This window comes from Melozone crissalis, unplaced genomic scaffold (genome assembly GCF_028551555.1).
Source record: "Melozone crissalis strain CALT ecotype California unplaced genomic scaffold, PUWL_Pcris_2 ptg000013l_1, whole genome shotgun sequence".
Classification (NCBI taxonomy): domain Eukaryota; kingdom Metazoa; phylum Chordata; class Aves; order Passeriformes; family Passerellidae; genus Melozone; species Melozone crissalis.
The window spans coordinates 57,596,148-57,621,675 of record NW_026535791.1 but is presented as its reverse complement, the minus strand read 5'-3'; the positions used below and the strand labels follow the sequence as shown (position 1 = coordinate 57,621,675).

The window sequence follows — 25,528 nt, the reverse complement described above, 5'->3', positions numbered from 1 at the left end:
AGTGAGGATAGTGCTCAGTAAGCATCAGTAATTCCTCAAAGCATGAAAAAGCAAACAAGTACTTGACATTAATGACATAATTTAAAAGTGACATAGAAATCTAGGGTGAATGGTGCTTTCTAAATGCTAATTTTGTGAGTAATTGAAAACATAGTATGATCTTGTTTGTGGTGCATCTTTTCTTGCATGGTGAGGGAAAAGGAAAATAGAAGAAATTTTTTATTCTGTTAAAGTTTCTCAAAAGAAGAAACATAAGCAGCAGGAGGAGGGGAAAATCATTGTTTCTCTAATGGTTTGGAAATGAGCTAATATGGAGACCATGTTGAAGGCAGTAGTACTTGACTTTAAGAGGTAGTTTTATTAATTTTCCTGATTGCTGTTTATGAACAAAATTAAATTTAGAGGTTCATTAAGCTGTGATCCATAATGATGCTATATCATGTTATATCTTTCATAATGTTTAACAGTTGACATTCTGTATTGGTGCTTGAGAAGACTGAGATAATGCATCCGCAAAAGAAACCCTCAGTTACTTGAGCATTTTCTCTCTAATGGCTTTTCCTTTTAATCCCAAACTGCATATCCTTAGGAGCAGATTTCTAGAGAAACTTGGGTAGCATTAACCTCAGTAATGCCTGAAATTTACACGTCCACTTCTGAGAGAGACGTTTGCAAGGGTGAGGCAAGAGTTTTACACAGCATTTAAAGCGAATGAGATTGTTTGGGTGTGCCACGGTAGAATACCAATAGGGACCTTGACAATCAGTTACAGTAAAAGCCAGTCGTTATGGGACATTAAGGGAAGGCTGTGTCTCATGTTTTCTTCCTCTGGCATCAATAAGGGGCTCCGGATGCAATTCACAGCCTCTGACCCCTGCACCTTGATATTATTTGTCTGGGAGAAGACACGAAGCTTGCTCTTCTTCTAAAGGCAGAGTTTGCAAGAGTTAGATACACACTTATGGCAGCTTAATGAGCAGGGAGTCACAAGGGAGCAGAGCATCAATGGGGCAAATAGGAACGGGGATTTGGCACTTAGGGAAGGGGATACCCATCTCTGTGAAGTATGACCTCCATTAGTTTGGTGTTTTTCTACCTGTCCAAGTTAGGAAATACTACACAGCATTAAGGCACCTATTTTGGACACGTGTAGTGAGTCTTGATTTTTCATGTGAGGTACAGCTGGTTCCCACACCTGATCCACAGATGTCTCATAGGCATGTAGAAGGTTAATCAAATAGATTAAAAGGAGTCCTACCTGATATCAGTCTCTTCACCTGATCTAGAGCCTACTGGACATAAATGATCACAGAAATGACATCAGAGGATAAGATCTTGCAAATTTTAACTGTGAAAGACTTAAATAGGCCTGAGGTAGGTGGGAATGAGGGGATTCAATCTTGGAGGTCTTTTCCAACCTTAATGATTCTGTGGCTCTGTGAAAGGCATTTGAGCCTAAATGGTGGCATACAAATCTTAATGCTAATTGCAAAGAGAAAAGCTCTACAGATATGAAAGATGTTGTGTGAGAGTAGCCAAAAAAGAAAACTTAAGTTTTATTTCATTTCTTTGTAGCAACCACAAACTTGAAGAACAAGCAGATTTCTAACCTCTGTAGGATTTTTGGTTTTGTTTTCTCAGTGGGCATTTGCAGTGATTGGCTGACTTGCAAAGTAAGGGCTTTGAAATGGGCAGACTTGCTGAATGATTTAACACTTCTGCAATGATGCAGTTCACAACCAGCCTCTTTTAAACCAATCTTTTTTTTGTCTTTGAAGTCACATCAATTTCTTACTAGTTTTTGTATTTGTATCTTGTATTGTAGTCAATTACATGTTCCTGGAATGCCCAGAAGTAATTATGAGTAAATTTTGGCTGAGGCTGTATGAACTCAGACTTACTAATACACTATCAACTTATCTCATGTTTTAGATAAATGGCATTTGGTTAAGACCCTTACAGACAGTTTTAATTCCTCGATATTTGTTTCTTGATATGCAATCATAATTATATAGTGATTCTCTTTTTTAGAGGGTTTTCTTGTCAGGCTAGTCTGTTTTTCTGGTTCTTCATGTAGCTGGTGATCCAAACATTCTGTGTGCGTCCTGGGCATGTTTATGGTTGCATTTAAGTTTTCCCTCTGGCAGTTGAAAAGCATGAAGTTGTTCTCCTGGGTTACCATACCTGTCAGACCTAGGTATGGTAGCAGATTCTTCAGGCATCCTAGATGTAAAGGATAGAATGCAGTAAGTTGCCTTTTTACATTTGCAAGAATTAAAAGGGCAAAAATCACAAAAGGAAGATTCACAGCTCTAACAGTTCTGTAAATTGTCGAATTGCATATATTTGTTAGACTTTTAAATTTAGCCTTTGAAACATGTAGTTTGTCCTTATACAATTTTTTCTTGTTTCCTTTTGTATATAAGAGAAAATCACTGCTAAAATTGAGTGAGTACAGCATTGCAAGTACATTGAGAACCATTCTGTAGTAGTTAACAGGACACAGACAGAATCCTTTATTTAAAAGCAAAGAAAAGCAAGGGAAAGTACCATCATGTCAGTTCATTACTGAAGGATAATAGTCTATCATTTGTTAATGCTCTAACCAGTTTTTTCCATCAAAGCCTCTGTTCCTATTGCCCACACATAGCCTCCAGCCTTTCCCAAAAATAATGTCTGAACTTAAATTCTTTTTATGCTAGATGGAAAATATTTTTTTTAGAAATGAACGGAAATGGTGAATGAAGATGTTTGTTTCAAAACTGCAATCTGCAGACTTTTCCCCTCAGGTTTTTTTTTCTCTGAAAGATGGTAGTTGCCACTGTCTCTTCTGTGAAGAGGAAGTAATGGAATTTTCCATGTTTTGTAACTTGCTTGAATTGTACCAGATCCATGAAGCTTTTGGTTTTGTTTAAAGCTTGCATGCCTCTAGGAAAATAGACTTTGATTCAGGGGTTTTGCCACCATGTTTTCCTTCTTTCCTTCATTTTTGGTAATTGCTTTTCCCTGGTTTTTATCTGCCTTTTTCATCATAAGACTGTAGCTCAAATTCTTGGAACTACAGACTCCTCACCGTTTCTTTTTCTTTCTTCTTCACTACCCTAAACTGTCCAAGCAGTGTGGATGGTGAATTTATAAATATCTGCTCAACTTCCCTGCCTTTAACAGCCCTTGTTGACAAACTTTTTGACAAACCAAAAAAGGCTTGTTTGGCATGAACTTCAGCCACAGTCTGTAGAGGCTGGGATGCTGTAGCTTCTGAGAAATGCCTGTGAAATAAGAGTGCTCTCTGCAATATGTGTGGGTGCTTGAGTGATGCTTTTGAAACATGTTGTTTTGTGAACTGAAGGAGAAATGTGAAAGTTACTCTTTTGTACCACATCTCTGATCCTGATGATTGAACCTTTTGCTGTGTAGCAGCAGAATCCTCTCAAGTGCACACACTGTGTCCAGCAGAGGCTGTTACTCAGTACCAGAAGGCAACAATTGAGAAAATGCCCCTTACCAGAGAAACAAGGAAAAGTGCCCCAATTTTCACTGCTTTAATATTGAAAACTAATCTCTACTTGCACAATTAGAGAGTCTGAAGAGCAAGAGTTGAACACAGATTTAGATATGTTTCATGACAGACAAGGTTATCTTTATACAAAGCATATTAATTTGTAAAATACTGTCAAGAAAATGTCCTTGGATCTATGGTAAAGACAGAATTTGAGCTTGAGAGAATGTGTATCTTTGTGAAACCTATGGCTTGCTGCTGCTGGAAGTAATGGAAGAGAGACATTGGAAAGCTCAGGGTACTGCTGAGGAAACTGAGCTGTGTGCTCTGGACAGTTGCAGAGGAATTAATACATGTACCTAGAAATTATATATAAAGTCTTTCCTATGTGTACGTGCCTTAGGCTGAGTCTGTTTGACAGTGTTGGCAACTCCTGAAAGTACACCAGAGCAAGGCCAGGCTTCTTGTTTTCTGCTAAGGAATGCTGCAGGCTTCAGCTCCTAGGTGGCATCTGGGCCTTCTGTGGACCCAGCTCCCATGGGTGCAGCCAGGACAGCTGGGTGGAGCTGGGACATGGAATGCCAGTTCCCTGGGACCTGGAATGCCAGTTCCCTGTCTGCCAGTGGCTGTACTGGTCTTAGTTTATCTAAGCATGCTGTGGAGTGCTGGTATTGGAGTTACAGCAGGTTTATAGCTGGGAGTGTGGGAAAAGAAGCTCCTGTGGTTCAGTGTGACTGTAGTGTAGATGTTGCTTTAAGAGGAATGCCAAGATGTTGAACACCTCTACTTCCTCTTAAATTTGATGGAAATTAAGAATGCTGTCTTAATATGAACATACATATTAAACCTCAGAAACGTGTGTTTGAAGTTGTCATCCTTTATTTGTCTGCCTGATGTGTTCCTGTTATTGTAGTGAGACAGTACATACACTAGGGGGCTTGTTGAGAAGTTCAGTTTGTTCATCTTTATCAGAGGTTTTGAGGACCTCAGCAGGAAGAAAGCCTCAAATGCTAGAATACTGAACAATCTGATCTAAGTGTTCTTTATAGACTTTTTGCTTAACAGTTAACTTAGATGTCATCCCTGTGACCAAAATGCATCTCATTGACAGCACCTTTACTGAACAAACACTGAATTTAAGTGACTCTTTCTCCCAGGAAGCTCTTATCCCTAAGTTATTCTTAACTCAGTAAGAGAAGTGTGGTAATCTTGTATTGTTGCTTCCCTGGTAAATCAGTAATGCGGTAAAATTCCTTCTGACTGGACTTGTCTTGAGGATACATAAATAAAAACAGGAGAGACAGGTCATTGCTCCGCTCAGCAGCTTTGTTCCTCCCCATCTGAGATCCATTTGATACCTGGTTTTGGTAGTTAATTGGTTACAGAAGGATCCCTGGTCAGTACCTTTCTCTGATGGATCAGCCACTGGAACTTTGTCTTTACAAAGAAAATAGATGTGGTGATTCAGTTTTAGATCATGCCGGGTGTCAGTGCCTGTTTTGTGTCCATCAGGTTTCCAAGGATTGAAGGTACTGCTGTGACACACTTGGGCTCTGCAAAGTTTTGGCAAAGAACTGACAGGTGGGCCCCAGGGCTGAGGCCACATGGGCAGCAAGGAATCTTTCCCCAGTCTTGTTCCTTTCAGAATGCTGTTATAGAAGATTGCTTCATATAGGAACAGTTTGGTGTGGGAAGATGCAGACACTCAGACTACTTACAGTCAGAACTGGTGCTGGTAATTTTTTGAAGGCAGGTTTGCCTGCTTGGTTATTCCATTAGCATCTGCAGCTGCTCTGAGTGGCTCCTCTAGTCTCCTCTTCATTCTTTGTCCTTGCAGGGAAGGCTGTTAAAGCAGCTGCAGCTGCTGTGGAAAAGAGCAGGTGAGACAATGCTGACAGACACAGCTCTAGGGAAAAATGGCATAAAAGCATCTCTGTGCTAATCACGCAGCTTGGGCAGTCTGTTTTCACAGTTGATGCACTTTTCCCTTTTCCCTAAAATTCCTTGATTACTGGTTCCATCTGGGTGCCACATGCAGCATTTCTGGATCTCTAAATAATCTTAGGGAAGAGCTGTGTCTCAGTTCTCTGCTGATAAATCTGAATTCATCTGCCTTTAGTGTGACACTTTCAACCTTGTAAGTGGCCAGTGACATTGTGGATTATGAAGTATTTTCTAACACAAGCTATTTTGGTATCTACTGGGGGAGCTTTTGTTTAGAAAGAATGTTTAAAGTTTCAGGCTGTCCAGCACTGGAGTAATAGTGAAAAGCAAATGCCAGAGAGCAAGGTAGAAATGGATGTAATGGTGATGTCTTCTTTCTACACTCATGATGTGCAAAATCTGCTCAGAAGCTGCAACAGAGCATGGCACCAAAATACCTTGGGTGTAACACATTTTAGGTCTCTCTGTTATAAAGCAGATCCCCTATACAGACAGATTTGCTTGGAGACAGGTTATTTACCCTGGCTAATTTTAGTGGGATGTTGTTAGTGCCAAGACTTCAGAGGCACCATTTGCTTTTCAGCATCTCTCACTGTGCCTCACTTTTATCAGAAGCATCCAGATGGAGTTCACATCCTTTGTCATTAGGGAAACGTGGGTGCTGGCATGGCAGTTCAGAGACTTCCATGTGCCTGGGTCTTTTCAAAACTCATTTCCTTGGATGCTAAAAATCAAGTGAGAGAGGCAGGCAGAGTTTGTTAGGCCACCCATCTCAGACTTGGGTGGCCTGTACAGACTTCCATCACAGCCTTGGGTGTGCCGGTTGTGACTAGATCCACAAAAGCTTTCAATGTAGGTAGAATTCAGAAACAAATATCCCAAGTCTTTGTCTTCCACATGCCTGCCAGGAAGAAAAAAGCTAGTCATTTATACCCAAAGGATGATGCATCTTGAACCCTGAGGATACAAGGGAGCATTGTCCCTCTTGTCTTTTCCAGTGACAGGGTTGAGCACCTATGCCACTATGTGATGTCATCTGCTGTGAAGCTCATTCCAAAGAATCTAGAACACCTCCTGCTCTAGGAATTTGTGTCCATTTCCTGTTTATTTAGACCTTTAGCACAGGGGTGATAGCACTTCCCTGTTGCTCAGAGAAATAGAGAAGGTTGATACAGCATCATACTGAGAAACACTTGTGCTGGAACCTATGAAGTGCCCAGTGCAGAGCAATCCAGCTGTTCATCAGTGTTACAATTATTACAATTGTTGCTGGCCTCCAAAGTACCCAAAGCTGTTTATGTGACTGTTGAAATTTCCCACAGTATTTCAAGGACACATGTCTGAATTTGTCAGATCACTGCTCTGGTAAACTGAAATCATGGAGATAAAGTTTAAAAATGAAGGCTAAATATCAAATGGATATTTTTACTGAAATAATTAACATGGGTGTTACACCATTGAGTGTTATCATTCACATTTAGCTGGATAAGAATCTCCCGGGTTTCATTTCATTTGTAGTTGCTGAAGTGATTGTTGCTCTAAAAGTCAGCTCTGTGTTCACAGAAGTTGTAGAAAGGAATTTAGGTCTCCAAAGAGCATGCTGGGCCTCTGTTTTTCTGTGGTTGTTCAAATGCTGAAACAAATGCTGCTGTTCTCACTTTGCACGAGCCTTGTAGAATACCTTGAATTCTAGAAGGTCTGCAGTTTGTGATGTGGTTGCTGAACAGAGTGTTGGCAGAATCACTCTAAAATTCATCAGTTGTCATTTCCTTGGGATTTTTGGCCACTGGTAAATGTAGAAGTGTCCAGACTGTGAAGATTGCATCATGTACAACATGCTGATGGAGGAGGTGTTGAGGTGGTAGATTGCAGAGCAGCTGGCTGGCTTTGGAGAAGCATCTGCATTTTTTGTATCTCCATTTCTCACTAGTTGATGCTGGTGAGATGAAGACATTTGCATTCTCTGCTTTTGCATCCTTCCCTTGGCATTAGGTACTGACCTCTGTCATGAGCAGGCTGTCAGACTGGGGCTTTTAGTCTGGTGGGTCTCCTTGTGTAAAGTCTTCATCAAGTCACTGAAATACTTAATGTAGGAATTATCCCCTTGAAGTGACACAGAGGAGACAGAAAGCTCACAAGTGCTAAGTACAACTTAACTTTCTGACAAGTGGGATGCCAGTTGTGTCTCTAAAAGAAGAGTGCTCAGGTTTGTGCTCCAGCACCAAATCGTAGAACTACTTTTGAAGTCAAACATTCCCATTTTGTGGAAGGTACAACGGATGCATATCTGCAGGTTTCTTCTGGCATATGTCCCCAATGTTTTTTTGTGTGGGCATAGGAGTCGCCATCATGGGTTCAAGTATATTTCATTTAATTTACTAGAGTGCTGAAGTGAGCAATGACAAATTCAGAAGGTCAGAGGTAAACTTATATTTCCAAAGTTACTCTTCAACCCTTCCTTCCAAAAACTGTAATATGTTTCACCAACTCCTGTAGTTTGACCCTTTTTCCAGATATATCTTTCCAAATGCTTGGTCAGGCAGCACACATAGTTTACTAGCAGCATGGAGAAAATGCGTATTTACTTGCTGAAATTAATTTTCTCTGGATTAGACCTTGTTATTTAATTCTGCATGTCTGTGGTAATACTGAATTTTGGACCTGCCAGTTAACTGAAAGGTCAATTCATAGCCTGACTATACTTCCTCCCAGAAAATCAGCCACTCCCATGGCTGCAGGGTGTTCTCCAAAATGTTTTTCAAGTGTTTTTGATAAGGTAGCTCTCTCATATCAAGCAATAAACCAGACTTGAATTCAGCACTGTGGTGTGTCTGGAGTCAAGAAAGAAATTTCAGTGTGAAGTTCAGATGTGTGAGTTTGATCTAGAAGACTGACACAGGCTATTTCCTTTCTTTTTTTCCTGCAAGTACCAAACTCAGTATTATTTAGCTGTCTAGTGGCTCAGTGCATCGTGAAACATGTTCTTCCAAGAGCACGTGTTTAATTTCCATTCAGGGCACACATTAAAAACTATTGTGAAACTCATGTTTCTTCTGTGTTTTGGTTTGCTTTTAAAGTAGTGCTTTTAAATTTTAACATTTCCTTGCTCAGTCTCCTCAGACTGTGCCATAAATGTATGTGAAGACATAGTTATATATAGATTTAGGTAATCCGTCTGTTTACTCCAGCAGTGTTGTCTTTGTCTGGTGTCAGCATTGTTGCCATCAGTGACAGATTGGAGTTGTTTTGGGGGATGGGAGTGCAGAGTCAGCTGGTCTGTATTTAATCTTATTGAAGTAGACTTGATCCTTACTAGAGGCAGCTGCCAGTGCCTGATCCTGTTCTAATTTCTTAGCAGTGGTCGTTCAGCAACTTGCTATCAGTTTGATTGTGTCAGATGGCACCAGGGCACAGACACCTTGGTGCCTGTGGTGTGCTGCAGACCCCTGGCTGCACAGGGCTCACCTCTGAGTTTTCTCACCTTCATCAGCAAATCCCTGATTGTAAATTACATTTAGAGCAATCAAATTCTAGAGCAGGCTTTCACTTGAGATTCCATTGACTCGGTGATTGTTTCATATTCATGAGGTTTAATTGTTTCAGTGCATTTTCTGGTTGGACTAAAAATGCTCCTTTTTAGGGGTTTTATTGTGGAAAGTAATAGAAGAAAATAAAGGTGATTTGATGTTTAGCTGGGCAGTAACCAGTGTAGCCTAGTGCTAATGTAAACATGGGCATGAAGGCTTTTATTGTTTCTGTGTAGGATCCTTGGCAGTTTGTTTTGGAGACCACAGAACAATCCTTGGTTTTTAATCTTATTTCTAAAATAAAAATAGGCTTCCTTATTCTCCAGTTAGCTGTATAACTTTGTGCCAGTTGCTTAACCCAAATAACAAAATAATAAGAGATAATTAATTCTTTAAAGTATTAGATTAATTTTACAGATTATTTACAGTGAGGCATGTGGTTAATTAACTTGAGAGTGACACATACCATTAAGTACCAAACCTGAAAGTGGAGCACCTTAGTTCTAATCTTAGTTCCTTGGTTTCTATTCATTTTTATTTCAAAGGTAATTTTTCTGCATTTTCTGTCTTGGTAAGTAGTTTTGCCCTGTTTCTACAGAGCTGTCCTCTTCAAGCTGTGTAGAAAAATTGGATTACAGTGAAAGAAGGTATTGGAGTGTGTCAGATGTGCAAAATCTGTTTGCTGTCTGTTTAGACTGCCTGTTGCAACTGTGTCTGAGGCAGTGCCCTCTCTTACCTGAGATTATTTCCTGCTCTTAGCAATAGGTTTCTGTAGGGCTGTGCTTCAGTAAACACATCTTGGTGCCAAAGCCAGGCTAAGCAATTCTTCTTCCTAGACATTTGCTCCTGCTCTGTGCTTGCAGGGCACTGAACTGTTCTAAAACTAAATATAATGTGTTGAAGTTTTGTTTGTTTGGGGGGGTTGTTTGTTTTTTGTAGGATTCTTTGTGTTGTCCCTTACACAATTGTAGCATGAGGGACCTGGGAGCTGGAGCACTCTGCTAAGGGGGAAGAGCAGAAATTGCATAAGTTGGTTTTGTAGCTGAGGAAGGAAAATGTCCATGGAACCATGGTTTCAAGCTGCCACAGGCTTGCCAAGGAATCACATCTGCTCTTACTTCAAAGCCTGTTAGGGAACGTTTTCCTTTTTCTTGAGAATATTGCATTGCTTGTAGATGTATGTGATGAAATAGTCCATTTCTTTTAACTCATTCTTTCCTCAAATAGCAAATGGAAATTTTGTCAGTGTAGATATTTGGGGTTTTAATATCCTCAGGATTTTTGGTAGTTCTTTTTCATGATTGTCATGACTGGTAACTGAAAGCTTAACATAGCAGGCAATAACTCCCACCAAAAGTAATTTTTATTCTGAATTAGTGTTTTCCAGTCACTTACAGCATTTGATTTTTCTATATTGGTGAGAATGCTTGCATAGTAAGATAGGGCCTAGCTGTCCTTGGAGATCAGACTTCTCCTAAAAAAGGGAAGGTGAAAGTTATGTGGTGTCATGGGGAATTCCTTTGTCACATCTTTTGAAGCACAAAGTTTTAAATTTAAGATGTTTCAAAGGAAATCTATTTTCCCCAAGCCAGCTTACAGCTAGAACAAGGCTGTACATTCTGCTATAAAATCATCATTCTCTTTCAGTATGTTTCCACAATTTCAGCAAGTTACTTAGTGTTCCATTGTAACCTGCCAGCAAGCAGGACCGTGCTGGTTTTAGCTACCAGGGATATTTTATCTTTACAGATGTGGGGGTAAGTCACAATTGTTTGTATCTTGTAGACTCCCACTGATGGAAACTTGTTCTGCAAAACTTTGCTCTTGATAAAGAGTAGTACTTGAGATTCCAGCTCTGTGGAAATCCAGAGCTCTGCAGAAATTCAACTCCTTGAATATCCTGTGTACAAATCCTGATTTAAATCCCTGTTTTGGTGGAATTCCTTGAGGCAAAGATTTTGATTTTCCCCATGTTACACCCAGTTCATGCAAGTATGGGTACAATAAAATGGTCTGATTCTATCACATCAAAAAACTCTTATGTAGGTTTATGGTGAAGGTATTTATCTTTTCTAGGAAGATGAAGAAGCTGGCATTTTGCATGGAGAAACCTGTGTGGGCAGAACACTTAGCACAGCAGATAGGCTCGTGGGAAGTGGCATTCAAAGAGAGAACTAGGAGTTTCTAATCAGTAGAAATGGGTACTGGTTTTAACTGTTAGTGTGGGCTGCTCAAGATCAGCTCAGGTAGCATTTAAGATGAAAAGCTCACTAAGAGCACACACAGCCGTAGCAGAAAATAATTAATCATTTCAAATAAGCAGACAACTATGTGAACACACAGTCTGAAATAATGGAAAATGAAAAACACACCAAGACTGGAGAAAGTGCAACATTTCCTTGAAAAATAATGTGCTAGCTAAGCAAGCAACTGAAAGTCAGTAATGGCATTTAACACTTGGGAGGAGCAAGCCCTTGGTCTCTTAGCACACCTACCATTGTGTGAGGCAGCACATGGCAGCCTGCTGAGTGTGGGCACCTACAGACCTGTGGGAAAGAATGTCTGTTAAGAAACGTTGTCAGATGGAATTATTATCACTGGCTGCAGTGAGCTGAGAGTTGGGTGTATAAATACCAAGAGCTAAAAATGGTACAAGAAACCACACAATGCTGGGTATGAATCTTTCATTTAAAATCTGACATAGATAATTACCCTTCCTACTTCTATCTCCTTTTAATGTTGCAAAGTCTCTCCATGGAGACTTCTTCCTAAATAAGGAAATTTATTTGGGTTTTGGTTTTGAAGTTGTTTCTTTTCCTTGGTTTGTTTAGCTGGGCTTTTTGTTGTTTTTTTTTTCTTTTAATAAGAAGAGGATAAGTTCTGGACAGGATTTTTTTTATGATTACTGCTTAAGCTTCTCAAAGGATATTACAAAGAAAGAAATGTAAAGTGGATCAAACTTACAAAAAGTGTGAGACGTTTTCCTTTTTATAAAATAAGAGAAACAAAGCAGCTGAGTTTCTAAGGACCTAGGGGGGAAATAGGTTATGTCTTAGGTCATAGTCTTGCTGAAAGTAAGAGGTCATTTGTGTGCATATGAAGGCCCAAATGCAGTGAATGGGTAATACTGTAGTTAGTGTACTCTTCTGGCAGTTCCAGAGCATGGGGGTAGTTGTCTCTATTTGTTCACTTTTCTTTTCAGCTAGTACACACCTGATTAAAAGTCATTCATAAAAAGTGGGAGAAGTGGTGAAGGGAGAAACAGTAGTCTGAAACTTTCTTTCATAAGGCCTAGAGTTACTAATGATGGCCCAGAAGTGTAGCATGAGTTAGGTAGATGTGCTGGTTTTGGCTGGGGTAGAATTTATTTCCTTCACATGACTGATTTGGGGCAGAATCTACATTCAACACAGGGTTGATAATATAGAAATGTTTTTGTTATTGCTGGGCAGGGCTTATACACAGCCAAGGCCTTTTCTGCTTTTCCTGCTGCCATGCTGGTGAGGACCTTGGTGGTGAATGGGAGATTTGGAGGAGACACAGCCAGGACAGGTGACCCCAGCTGACCAAAGGGATGGGATGTTCCAGACCGTCTGACTGTCACAGACATCTTTTGTGAAAAATCCTTTCTTTAGGATTTTTCCTTCTGGGAAGCTGAGGCCCCAGGAAAAGAATGTAAACCATGGTTATCTGCTGCTGTGAAATGCAACAGGTGCACCTGTGATTGGCCCATGTTGCATGTGTACAATTAAGGGCCAATCACAGGCTGAGCTCTCTGTGGGACAGAATCAGAGAGAGCTCCTTTGTTTATTCATTCCTTTTCTATTCTTAGCTTAGCAGCTTCTGACCTTTTCTTTCTATTCCTATTAGCATAGTAATAATGTAATATATATCATAAAATAATAAATCCAGCCTTCTGAACATGAGGTCAAGATTCTCGCCTCTCTCTTCACCCCTGAAAGACCCATGCAAGCCCAGTAACAATCTGACATCATGCTCAGTGTATAAAGTGGGGGGAACAGGAAGGAAAGGGGGGACATTTGGAGTGATGGTGTTTGTCTTCCCAAGTCACTGTTCTGTGTGATGGAGCCCTGCTCTCATGTGCATGGCTGATCACCCTCCTGCCTCATAAAAAACCCCAGAAGAAAACCACAGGGGAGCTGCCACCAGTGCTGCCTCAGCTCTCTGCATGCAAGAGTGCAAGGAAAGAGCAAGAGCCACAGGCAAGAGAGAGCTCTGCCTCACAACCCTGACTTCAAAATGGCCAGAACCTGCTGGCCCCAAGGTTCCATTTCCAGATCTAGTGTCTTGAAGACACACTTCCCATTCTGGGCACAGATAGATATGGACTACAATAACCTTTTGGGTAACTCAGGACACTGGGTGCATGACAGAGCTGGACCTTGTTGCTTTGTGGTTAAAGAGTTCTATTTACTGTGTTTGGGAAAAGATGCCCCCACTGGTTTTGGCCAGTTAATGATGACTTCCCAGCAGAGCTGAACTTGGTAGGAATAAGTTAATTTTGGAGAGAGCTTCAAGAGACAGAAAGAGCATCTTAGAAAAGAAAGGGAACTGGCCAACTGGGAAAACGTCAGCAATGCTTTTCCTTTGTGCAGGAACCATCCACCACTGCAGCTGCCTGCCTTGTCAACGTTTGCAAAATACTGTTCCTTGATTGGGGGAAGCTTGCCAGTAGTTGAAGATGAATGCTGTAAAAGAAAGCATGTTTATTTTAGTCTGTGTGAAGTAGAAGGAGGAACTACTTAGAATTGTGTAAAAATTACTTGTTTTACATTTATAACTTGGCAGCCCAATGACTTGAGAATTTGGAATGTGAAACTGATCTGAGAGTGAGCTGGGGACTTTGTTGCTGCAGGCTGGGAATTAATATTTTGATAACCATGCTATCTGCTTCATGGATGAGTATGTGTTTCTTGCTTCAGAGAAATTCTGGTTGTCTCCATAGGCTTGTGGTTATAGACAGCTTATAATTTTGTTTGTATTTCCATTGTCAGATTCTAGTTGTCAGCTTTTTGATGAAGAGGTAGTTGCACATTTAGCTCAAGTTGTACTGCTTTGTATTGTTTTTAAACTAAACTTTGAGGTAATGGATAGAATCCAGACTGCTGGAAATTACAGCACTTCAACTTCCCAGCCCTTGTCCACCAAAGAAAGTTTAGTGTGCATCTCAACAGGACAATACTTTCTCTGTTATCTATTCCTTATGTCTATTTTTGGAAATATTGTTTTTGGAAAAGCAGTAGTTTACATGCCCATTTAGTTTCATGACTTCATTCCTTGATAGTCTATAAAAGGAAATAATGCTGCCTACTGTGAGGGTGGTGAAACACTGGAACAGGTTGCCCAGAGAAGCTGTGGTTGTCCCATCTCTGGCAGTGCTCAGGGCCAGACTGGATGGGGCTCTAAGCAGCTTGATCTGGGGGACACTGTCCCTTCCTGTGGCAGGAGGGTTGGAATCAGATGATTTTTAAGGTCCATTGTAGCCCAAGCCATTCTGTGATTCTGTCTATGACTGGAGTTTGTTCCAGTGGTATCTCTGCACAGATAACTGATTTGAAACTGCAGTGTATTCCCCGCAGCTGCAGTGGTATTACCAGCAACAGCTGTCGTGTTCTGTGCTCAAATCCAGCCTTTGGTGCAAAAAAATGTGGGTCCTTATAGCACATTTCTGTCCTGAGCCTCTGCCTGGATTCTAGACCTGATTTATGTGTCTAAAACTCTGTAATACAATCACTCTGGGACTTTTTGAACCAGTAGCTATGGAACAGCAGAAATAAAGCTAGAAAGTTACAGGCACTATATCTGATTAGTGTAAAGTAAAACACTCTAGACATACATCAGGTAATTCTGAGAATGGAATTTAAATTGGTATTATTATTTTGATTGTTACAATTAGGATCTACAGATTTATGAACTACTCTGTGTTGAGAAATGGAGATTGATGCACACTAAACTGTAATCCACTCATCCATCATGAAGCTTCTGCTAGAGATCCATTTAATTTCCAAACAGAAGAATTCATTATCTATCTCCAGAGAAATTTTTTTCTTAAGGATCAGCGTGTGCAGTGAGCTGTCAGACAGCATTCTACAGCAAACAAGTGAGGAAGCAGCTGTCTCTAGCATACACTTATGAAACTGAAGAATTAAAAATTTCCCCGGGCAATACAGAAGTACAAGGAACTATCTAGTGTCCCAAGAGAGTTAACAAATATGGGTCCAATTCATTGCCTTACCAGTTGGCTGTGTAATCTACAGTGAGAAACATTGGTTTGCCAGTATAGTCTTGTTTGGTTTTATCAGTCTAAAATTATTCAATGTAATGTGCATGAAGTTTGTGCTTAAAAGCATGCTGTGCAGTTGTGGGCAGCGTGATGTCCCAGGAGCTTGGTTTCAGTGGGGTGCAGGGTGTAGCCTGGGTGCTATACTGTGCTGAGCTCTCTGTAGACAATGGTAGAGTCTTTAATTCAGACCTTCTGGTTAAAATGGCCCAACACCAAATAAATCTGACTCTTCCAAAAACACATATGGACTCTAATGTATATTTCCTTGTGAATTCTGGCAGTGCAGCCTAATGCAGGGGTGTGCCCTTGAAGCAAAATCACAGAAATGGCTTTCTGTAATAGATGGCTAATAACTCCTCAAGCCCTTCTATGACCAATACAAATAGTGTTTCACATGACAGGACAAAAGCTTTCTGTGTCTGTAGCACAAACAGATCCCAAAATTGAAGTTTCTGATCGTATTGTTTAAAATATCTGTTGTCTGTGAATGGTGTTCAGGGGATAATTCCTTTAGGAAGGCTGACAGTCACTTGGCTGCTTGGTACAGTACTTTCCAGTATAAAAATAAACTGCAGATGTTTGACACACAAATGTCAGGATATTTAACTTTGAGTTAGAGTTTGCAGATGCCATGTGTGTTGTGGAAGCTAAATCTCTGTGTTAGGGTGAAAGAGAGAAGAAGTACATGGCACCATACGCTGAGAGAAGCATGTCTTGTGTGTGACCAATGCATCCTGACCTGTGGACACTCTCTCCTTTTTGATGTTCAAAAAAAACCCTGCTGCTGTCATTAGTAGCAAATTGTGCCTGTTACACGGTTTTGAGGATACTCATTTGTTATTGAGGAGTTCAGCTGCTGGGTGATTTTCTCTCTCTTGTAGAAATGCCCCCATAAGAGGGGAGTTTTGTGGAGCACTCTGATGTTTTAACTGCACAAAGCATTGTTTCTTTCATCAGAGCAGTACCCAGGAAGCAGAAGTAAATTTGGACATGCCACAACCAAGTTCTTGCTTCCAGTCAGGCTTACCACAGCATTTTTGTTGACAGATTGGTCCAAATGTTTCACCTCTTGAATTGTTTTAAATCCTCTCTAAAAGACATGGTGCATGCTTTATGTTGGTGGTGTTTTGTTTGTTTTCAAAGCAATAGAGTAAGGCTGCCAGCTTTGAACTTTGCAAGTCTTGAGAAATGGCTGAGTTTGGACAGTTAATCTAAGCACGATGCTTACAGCTGTGTTTCATTGAATGCACTTAATAGCTGACATGACAGACCCATTTGTTCATTTTCACGGAGTAGTAACTGATTACATTTTCCCTTGGCTATCATTCAGCTAAAGTTGCATTGTCCTGTGCATTGTTTCCTTTCTCAGCTGCTAAGTCATTATTTTGGAAACAACTCTGCTTTTTGTTTGATTTTTTGGTATGGGGAGTGGTTTGGGATTTTTGGTTGGGTTGTTTCAGTTTTCTTGGGAGAGAGAGGGGGGTTGTATTTTGGGTTTTTGTTGTTTTGTTGTTTGAGTTTTTTTCAGGGCCATGTGTGTTTTGGGGAGAAATTGAGCAATGTTGATTTTTGCTTAGTAGTACTAATACAGAGGTTTCCTACACATTTAGGATTCAGTTCCAGGATCTTCTTCATTTCTCCCCATTTATTCCAGCCTGGCTTTATCATCAGTAGGAATTTCTTTATGGAAAATGAGTGCAGCTGCAGCCTAGAACATGTGGATTTTTTCCTTTTAGACCCAGCTAAAATATGAATATATAATATTTTTAAAGTTAAAACAAAACACGATTGTTTGACAGCCCAGTAATTTACATCTCTTATGGTTTATTTGTCCAGGGAGGCAGCAGCAGCTGGAAGCTGAGGACCCCTACGTGGAGGCTGATCAGGACCTGCACTGGAGAGTGGAGCGGTCAGTGGAGCCGCCCACAGAACGGCCTGGGGAGAGGCGCATGGCAGAAATGAAGAAGCTGTATGGGGCTGAAGCTGCCAAAATCCAGGCAATGGAGGCTGCCATGCAGCTCATCTTTGATAGGAACTGTGACAAAAAGCAGCCCAAATACTGGCCCATTATTCCCCTTAAGCTGTGAGTACCTGCACTGTCCTCTGACGTGGCAGATTAATCACACCAGAAATAAGTAAGAGATAAATCACGCCAGTGCTACAGGGTCAGGTGCCTCAGGCTGGGCTGCTGAAAGAACAAACTGCAAGTTTGGTTTTGGACTTTGAGGGAGAGTCTGGCAAGGACAGGATGTATTTCTTTGGCCTTTTTTTCTTTTACAGTGTCTGTCAGTGATGTTCACATTCAACGCACATACAATTGTCAAGTAGTAATAGGAGGGACAGGAATATCAAACGTGTCTAAAATTCAATCATTTGATACCCACTTGCCTTGACCACACATGCAAGAAACATAATAATGTCCATACCCAGTGAACTGGGAAAACTTAATGCAGAGAAGAGAAAGACTTTACAAATTGTCTGCTCTTCCTGTTTAGGAATTTGAGTGATCCCATTTTCTAGTCTTATTGAACATAGTAGTATTAGGATCTTGTTTCACACAGCATAGCTTGAAGTGTTATGTCTGCTAATCTTGGATTTTTTTGAGAATCAGGAGCCCACTGGCCAAGATACAACTTACCAAATTACCATAGCCCAGACATTGGAATTCTTTTTCAAAGGTTTATAATAAAGCAGGAAGTTTTTCTTCCAGGCTGATACTTGTCTGGCAGGAATTTGACTCTAAAGCAACATTATACAGAAAAGTGTTTTAATGAAGGGGTGGGAGGATCGGGCAGAGGCCTGATGTGATCCTGTCTGTTAGAGATGTGTTTAGCAGAAGAGAAACTTAAGAGGACACAGTGCTATTGGAGCCAGTGCCTACAGTGATTTTTGCTTGAAGCTTTAAGAAGGCTTATTAGAGTGATAGACTATATCTGACCAATGTTTACGGAGCTGTGGAAGCCAGGTAGCCCTGTGGGCTGTATGTCTGTTTTAGGTGCAGATTCCAACTGGCCAAGTGCATAGGACGTGCACAAAATTTAAACAGAAGCAAGTAGATTCTATTTTCATCCATCTGCATAGAGATGTGCCTCTGTGTGTGCTCATCCATCTGCACTAGCTGTTTTGGTTCTGCTTCTGTCACTCTTTACTTTGGACCTGTTATGTTTGCCCCACAGAGTGAGGCACACTGGTGGTTTGTGTAAATGAGGCTGAACTGGCCCCTCAAAACCTGTGGCTCCTTAGAAAATGGTGCCCTGAATGCTTAAAAGGACTCTCTGCTGATAAATATCGTTGTGGATTGAAGGGCAGTAGTTTGTGACATTGTTGCATTTCCATGCCAGGGCAAAGGAATCGTCTGCTGGTTTCATAGTGACACACTCATCTGCCTTCCTGGCAACAGAAGAAGGTTACAAGTAAAATATTAACTTCACTTCATGCTGACTGAGTGTCCAGAGTTTCTCTGTAGCATGTGTAGTTTGTAATGCACTCAGCAGTTGCTGTGCCCTCTGCAGCAGCCAGCTGCAGCAAAACAAGTCTGCAGTGCAGTTTGGAATGTCTTTGCTTTCAGTAGTAGTTACTGTTTTTTCAAAGCAGAATTTCCATGTAGGTTCCACATCTTTCACAGATGAAGTTAAACTGAACACTGAAATGAAAAAGCCTCCAGTTTCCAAGACTTACTTCTGGTGTGATTAATCTGAAAAACTTCAGTGAGACAGGAGAGAAAAAAGGATTATTAACAGTTCTGCATTTGTTGTCACTCTTGTTTTTGGTGGATTTTGTCAAAAATTCAGTGTTTTGTTTGGGTTTCCTTCCTTTGACCAAATAAATTTTCTTCTTAACACCTTGTAAATTATTTTTTTATATAAACAAACTTCCGTACTTAAAACACTTCAGTTCTTAGATAGTAAAGCTTTCTTTTAGCTGCTGTATTGTTTAAGGAAGATTGAACTTAGAGCAGGAGTGGTTTTAACATATGGAGAAGCACGAGGAGTGTTGACAGGACTTTCACAGCAATGTCAGGCAATACCACACATGCATGGTGTGGTGCAAAATGAATGGGAGGGTTGCTGTATCCACTGGGGGAAAACCCTGTCACAGATTAACATGCATAAATTTCTCTGTTCCTATTTGAAATGCTTCCAGTGTGGTGATGGTGTTTACCCTGTGCAGTTCAGTTCAGAAAAAAAAGGAAGAATGGGTGAAGTAGGACTGGGCTGTTCTTTTCAATACAAGTTCCAGTTCTTGCTGTGGTTGATTCTTTATCCAACTGGTTCTGCTAGCAGAAGCAGAAATTCTGGTCTCAAAAAGTATTTGTGGAGACCTCATATAAGACAAACATTGAATTCCTTTCCTACTTCACATAAAATGTAAAATAAATCTATAAAAAGAAATATGTAAAGGAAATTACCTTGCCTTTGATTCTTTTAAGTATTTTTAAGAGGGTTTAATATGCTTAAAAATGCTATGAGGTTAGAAGGAGAGAGAACTGGATGAATTATTCCTTAGGAGCTATCTACCAACTCCTGAAATACCCTTCGGCAGATTTAAAAGTTGCTGCCAAATAATCTCATTTCAGGGGATAGGCCAGCAAAAGGGGACATCTGGCCAAGTACCCCTAGATGTCCCATTTTGCTGGAAATTCAGCAGAACTTGAAAATTCTGTGTTGCAGTTCTTTTACTCTATCTTCCATGTCATTTTACCTTTCTGATAAACACCTCACATAAAAGCATGTGATCATGGAGGAAATGCAGCAACAACTCAAAAATGGCACTTGAGTCGTCTGTAACATTCACCTTTCTTGCACACATGTATTCTGCTGCAGTCCTCAGTCATGGAACATGTGCACCTTTTTTGCCCAAAGACACACTGTTCCTTGACTAGAATGCAGCTGTGGTTCCTTGATTCCTCCTTCTCCAGAAGGTTGCACCTTTGCTTTCAGTTATGCCAGCTGTTGGTGTAGTCCTGCCCAAAGGGAATTCTTCACTTGCTGGTGGTGCTGTTTCTCATGAGCTTTTCCCAGCTCCAGTACAAGGATTATTACACCCTGAAGTCAAAAACTGTCATCCAGTCAGTCTTCATTTCAAAAACTGGTTTCCTCATTTGTTACAAACAAAACAGCCTTATTTTCAGGAGAAGAGTTTGTGATTGGTTGTAGGTGCTTTGAAGATAGGAGAAAAATGTAATAGGTCTTTTCTACTTAAGAGCATTCTTAAAAGGAATGAGCAAAAAACTCCTTTCAGAATTGGTGTAATATAAATGTAACATAGAAATGAAGCAATGACCTGTTTCCTACTGAAAGAAAAACTGCTTACTTTTATGGTGACGTTGTCAAGGGCTCTTGTTCTTTTAGAATTTTTTCCCCATACAGCAGCTGACAGCTCACTGTGCCTGTGTGTACAGAGAAGAGATTCAGCCCTTTTGATGAGCATCATTTTCTCAATCAACATTACAGGTAGGTATTCATCCTTTTCGACAGGGGTCTCATTAATAGTTGGCTGCAAACATCTCACACTTGGAAAAAGTGTTAATAAAAAGCAACTTAAATTTCTCTAACAGCCTTTATGAAGGATAAGCATCACATGTGTAACACATAGAGATTTGGTCATTTGTGTCTTTCTCTTAGTAAAAGCTTCTCATTCATTATGTGAAATATGCTGTAAATATCGGTGTCTTCATCTCTTGTTGCACTAATCGCAGTCTAGCTCTTGATGTAGAAATTGAGAAAAGCAAGACATAGATTCAGCTGCTTGAATTTTGAGTTTTAAGTGTGATTTTTGGCATGCTGGGCTGAACATTTTTGCTGAAAGAATTAGAGAGGGGCCAAGATTATTGCCCAAAATGTGAAATATAGTCTGTCAAAATGAAACATCCCAACTCTGTTTTCCTTCTGGTTTCTTAAAAGTGTAACCTCCTGGAAAATGTATTATTTGATAAACAATACATTCATGCTGTGACAAAAATCTTTTTTCATGTTTGTGTGCTAATCAATCAGCTGTCCACCCTGGCTAACCTGTTGTCTCCTGTGTTCCTGCATGGATAGTCCAAAGGACACTAATTCTAATGGGCTGTATTTTAGGTAGGATAGCAGCCTGTAAGGGAGTCTCAGCAGCTTCTGAAGGGTGGTTATAGCCTCAGGGTGTTCAAGGCTTCACACCTCTTCCTGGATTCTCACATAACTGGAATTGCTGAGCTGGCACACAGTGACAGTGCAGAGGAGCTCAGGGTGGGTGGGTGACAGACCATGACATTGCCATTTGGGTGTTGTGTTGGAGACCTGGCTGTCATGGAAGAGGAGTTGCTTAGACTCAGTCCATTCTTTGGAATTGGTTGTACAGGCATCAGCCTCAACTGCTAATATTGACAGGTCAGGAATGCTCTGTCTTGCTTGGCCAAAAGTGGAGAAAGACATGCTTCTCTTGAGCTTGCAGGGAGTAATGGAGATTCTCTGAGCATGGATTTCATTACACAGTCACAGAACAAATTTTTTCCCCTTCAGTCATTAATTCTTTTCTTCTAAGAAGGCAAGCAAACAGAATAAATGCAAACATACATAGTTTTTGAAAAGAAAATACTTTTCAGCCTAATGGTGCCAATACCACTGCTGCTTCCCTAAACTACATTGAGATGTTTTGCCTGCAACGCCTTTTGAAAAACCAAAATACACATAACTGCTATCCCCATACCTGTTGTTTTCAGCCATCCCAAAGACATAATTTGTGGGGAGGAAGGAATGAGAAAAGAGGAAAGAATTGGTGGGGATTTCTTCTAAATAGAGTTACAAGTGGTACTCCTTAACTGTAAGAGTTTGTTTTAAATAAAAGCAACAATTTCTTGAGTCAATAAAAAGTGAGGCAAAAATCTATGAAGAGCTGTTAAAAATAAATTACACCACTGTCTTTGGATGTCTGTAATCTGGACCTTACTGATAGCTGGGGAGGGCTAAAAAAAAGAGTGTTTTTTTCATGTCCCCTACACAGTTGCCATCAGGTGTTGGCACTGGAGGATAACAGATTTCTGATCTGTTTATAGGGATGTTTAGAATCTTTCCACATGCTTCTACTGAAGATGAAGATTGAAACACCAGTCCTGAGGTTCAGCTTTCAGCTATCTCATGCATTTTCTAGTTAGAGCAGCCCCTCCTGTTAGATGATTCAGCTCCACCAAAGTTTACTGTTATTGAGGTCAAAAGGAGTCAAGTTGGAAGACACCTAGTGCTAAGCTGTTTAATGTAATCCCATTTACTTGTTATTTAGCCTGAGATTCAGTAAACTCTTTTGGTCTAGGCTTGTACAAGCAGCCAGCATGAAAAAGTCTCTGCATTGTATTTCTGCAATTTTGATACTCATATAGCTGTGTTACTCCCATCCTTTGCATTGAACAGGAAAAGATCTCAGTCATCATGTCTGGTTTCTGCTACCTCCAGCAATAACATCATCTCATACATTTCAGAAACTAATTAGGAAATTCCATTTCCTGTCACCTCCACATCTGCTTGTTAAGGCTGCAAGGCCTGCTTCTCACTTGCAAAGTGTAATAAAATACCAGGAAATTTAAGTTGTCCTTGTCAGAGAGTTGCAAAAAATGGAAATGTAGTTACAGATTATGTATATTAGGCTTTTTTTAGAATTAAGATCCTGTAATATCTTCTATGTGGACTGAAGGCAGGGACTTCACAGAAATAAATGTTTGAAGTATGTTTTTACTTAAACAATAACTCATCAAAGGCCATGCTTCTGGTCTGTAGCATATTCCATGAAGTGGCTGAGTAATAGCTGAAGGCTCCCCTTCTGCTGTCCTTTGCTGAAAAGTGGTGAGGTTGAGATAAAACCTCAGCCAGTTCTGCTGCCATGCACTTGAAACACAAGTTATGTCAGTTTCTCCAAACAGAATAATTCTTACGTGACTGCAGAATATAAATCTGAAATGCATTTTAAACCAATAGCAGTCAAATGAATAATAGACTGTGTAATGGGAAGGTAGTAATATTCACTACTTTTTATCAGTTTTTCTCTATATATGTTGATGAATTTAGGATTTCCAGTAATGCCAGACCACACTGCAGTAGAGACAAGAAAATATTTGTTGAGCAAAGCATGACATTTTCATTGATATTGCTCTGCAACAGAGTTGTGTCAGCAGTGCCGCAGCTGTTTTGCTGTCCTGTTTTAATGTCACTGCCCTGGGTGTTAGGGGCACACTGGAAGTCCTTCCTCCTCAGAGAAGCCTCATAACTGAGCATGCTCTTACCAGCTGTTTTTATCATTATATTCTGGCCCTGTGGTCCTTGTCACCTTTTTCTGGTGCCTGCTGGACTCAGATGTGCCAGCTGTACTGTTTTGCTCTGAAAGGATGCTGAGTGTGGGATATGTGTGATGACATGATGGTCCCATAGCAACAGGCTGTGATATCATCAGTGCCAGATGGTGAATTCTTTCAGGGACACATCAGAAAGAACAGCTGTGCTATAGAAAATCCTTACTCCAGAACTGCTCTTCTGTATCACCGCAGAAAATAGAGAAAATGGCAGACAAAATTTTTCCTCCTTTGTTTTTTGTGTTGAGCAGATCCCTCTTCAGGTCACCTACAGCTCCAGTGTGAGAGCATAAATGTATCTCCAGAGTGGAAAGTAATTTATAGAGAACTTGTTAACAAGATTAGTTATTTGCCCTTTGTGAGTGTTTTCCTATGCAGACCTGCTTTAGAAAGATGTCCTGTACTTCCTCTGTCAACAGCAGTTAAATCTTGTTTAAAAGCAGAAAAAGAGCTGCCTTGCTGTCTCTTCCCTTCAATAGCTCTTTTAGCCTAGCTGTGTTACTTGCATTTTCAGGTTTCACTGGCACGGTTAGAACTAAAGATTTTTGTGGTAAATACAGTGATAATAATTAGCAGCACTGGTGATTTGTGTTACTTTTTGAAACTGTCATTCCATGCACAGCCTGCAGTGCAATAGTCCCATCAGCATGACAGAATTGTTCACCTCAATCAAAGAAGATAGGATGTCCTACTGGAATAAAACATACCAACTGCTTATATTGTTGGAAATTTTTAAATACCTCACTAAAAGCCAGTCATTAAACAATTTTGTTTTGTTAGTTAAACTTCCTTCATGACAGGCTTTTGAAGTCAGAATTTATGTAAAACCCTTAAAATGCTAAAAACATTCAGCAGATTTTCAAGTACAATGCAGATTTTTTTCATTCTAGTAGGGTGCCCAAAATTATTGTAAAGAATAATAATTGTAAAGAAAATATGTCCAAAAACTGTGTTGTGTTTCTTGATTTTCCAAAGTTATTTTGATTTCCTGGTTTCCAGTATTAAAATCTGAGGTGTTTTCTAATATAATTCTTAGCTGAGCAACCTTTAAAATGTTGAGTGGCTTAGCAGCTGCACTTCCAAGGCCTGAAATAACATCTGAATATATACTGAATGTAGGAAAAACACCTACACTGCCTCTCCCACCACTGCCACCCCCATGAAGCTACCTGGAATTAAATGAGTGTGCACTGTGATGCATTTTTCTGGCCACATCCATGACACTTAATATCTCCAAGAATCCAGCTGAGCAGTTTCCTGGGCTTCTCATTTCTTCAGTTCTTTTCAGCACACCTCTCTTCTTGCTCCCTCATGTTCTTTTTCACAAAGACTCCTTCCTGACTGTGTCTCTCCACCCCAGCACACACTGTTCTGCAGGCTGATGATGCTCTCTCAGCCCCTGCACTCCTGTCTGCCTCGCACAAGGAGGGCAAAACCTGTTGCCTGGACACTCAGTTGCTGGCAGAGCACATGAGAGAAGGACTAATGGAGATGACCAGATTTTCTGATCAATGCCTCTGGCCCTATAAATGCTGAAAGCAGAAAGTAGCAAGACCCTTTCCACAGCATTGCCCCTGGCCTGTCAGTGGGTAAGGGAAGAATTTTCTCTCCTGTTTTCCTACTTAAAAGAAAATCTCCTCACTGTTGTGCAAATGGTGGGAATTGTGTCACCGCCAGTTTGTTTCTCTCCACTGCAGCCAATCACCCAAAACCTTTCTAAAGTTGCAGTGCAATGAACCACCACGATCCTGTTGAACACCAGGGAAAGGCTTTTGTAAGACTTTCCCCTAGTGAGAGAAACAATTGCTGGATACAGTGCCTGGCCTGCACAATCCATCTGTTAAATTTATGTGTCTCAACAGTACATCTCAGTCAACTGCACCTCCAAGGGCAAGGAGTAACTGTAACTTGGGAGCTCAGCCATTTGGAAGACCAACCAG

At 40.5% G+C, this 25,528-nt stretch overlaps 1 protein-coding gene across 1 annotated transcript in view; it reads left to right on the top strand.

The window, feature by feature from the left end:
- Window positions 1-25,528, top strand: part of GEMIN8 (gem nuclear organelle associated protein 8) — a 35,676-nt gene that overhangs the window by 9,871 nt on the left and 277 nt on the right. The window contains exon 5 of the mRNA XM_054271683.1: window positions 17,111-17,357. Within this exon, the coding sequence (XP_054127658.1) occupies window positions 17,111-17,357 (247 nt within the window). The remainder of the gene's footprint in view (window positions 1-17,110; window positions 17,358-25,528) is intronic.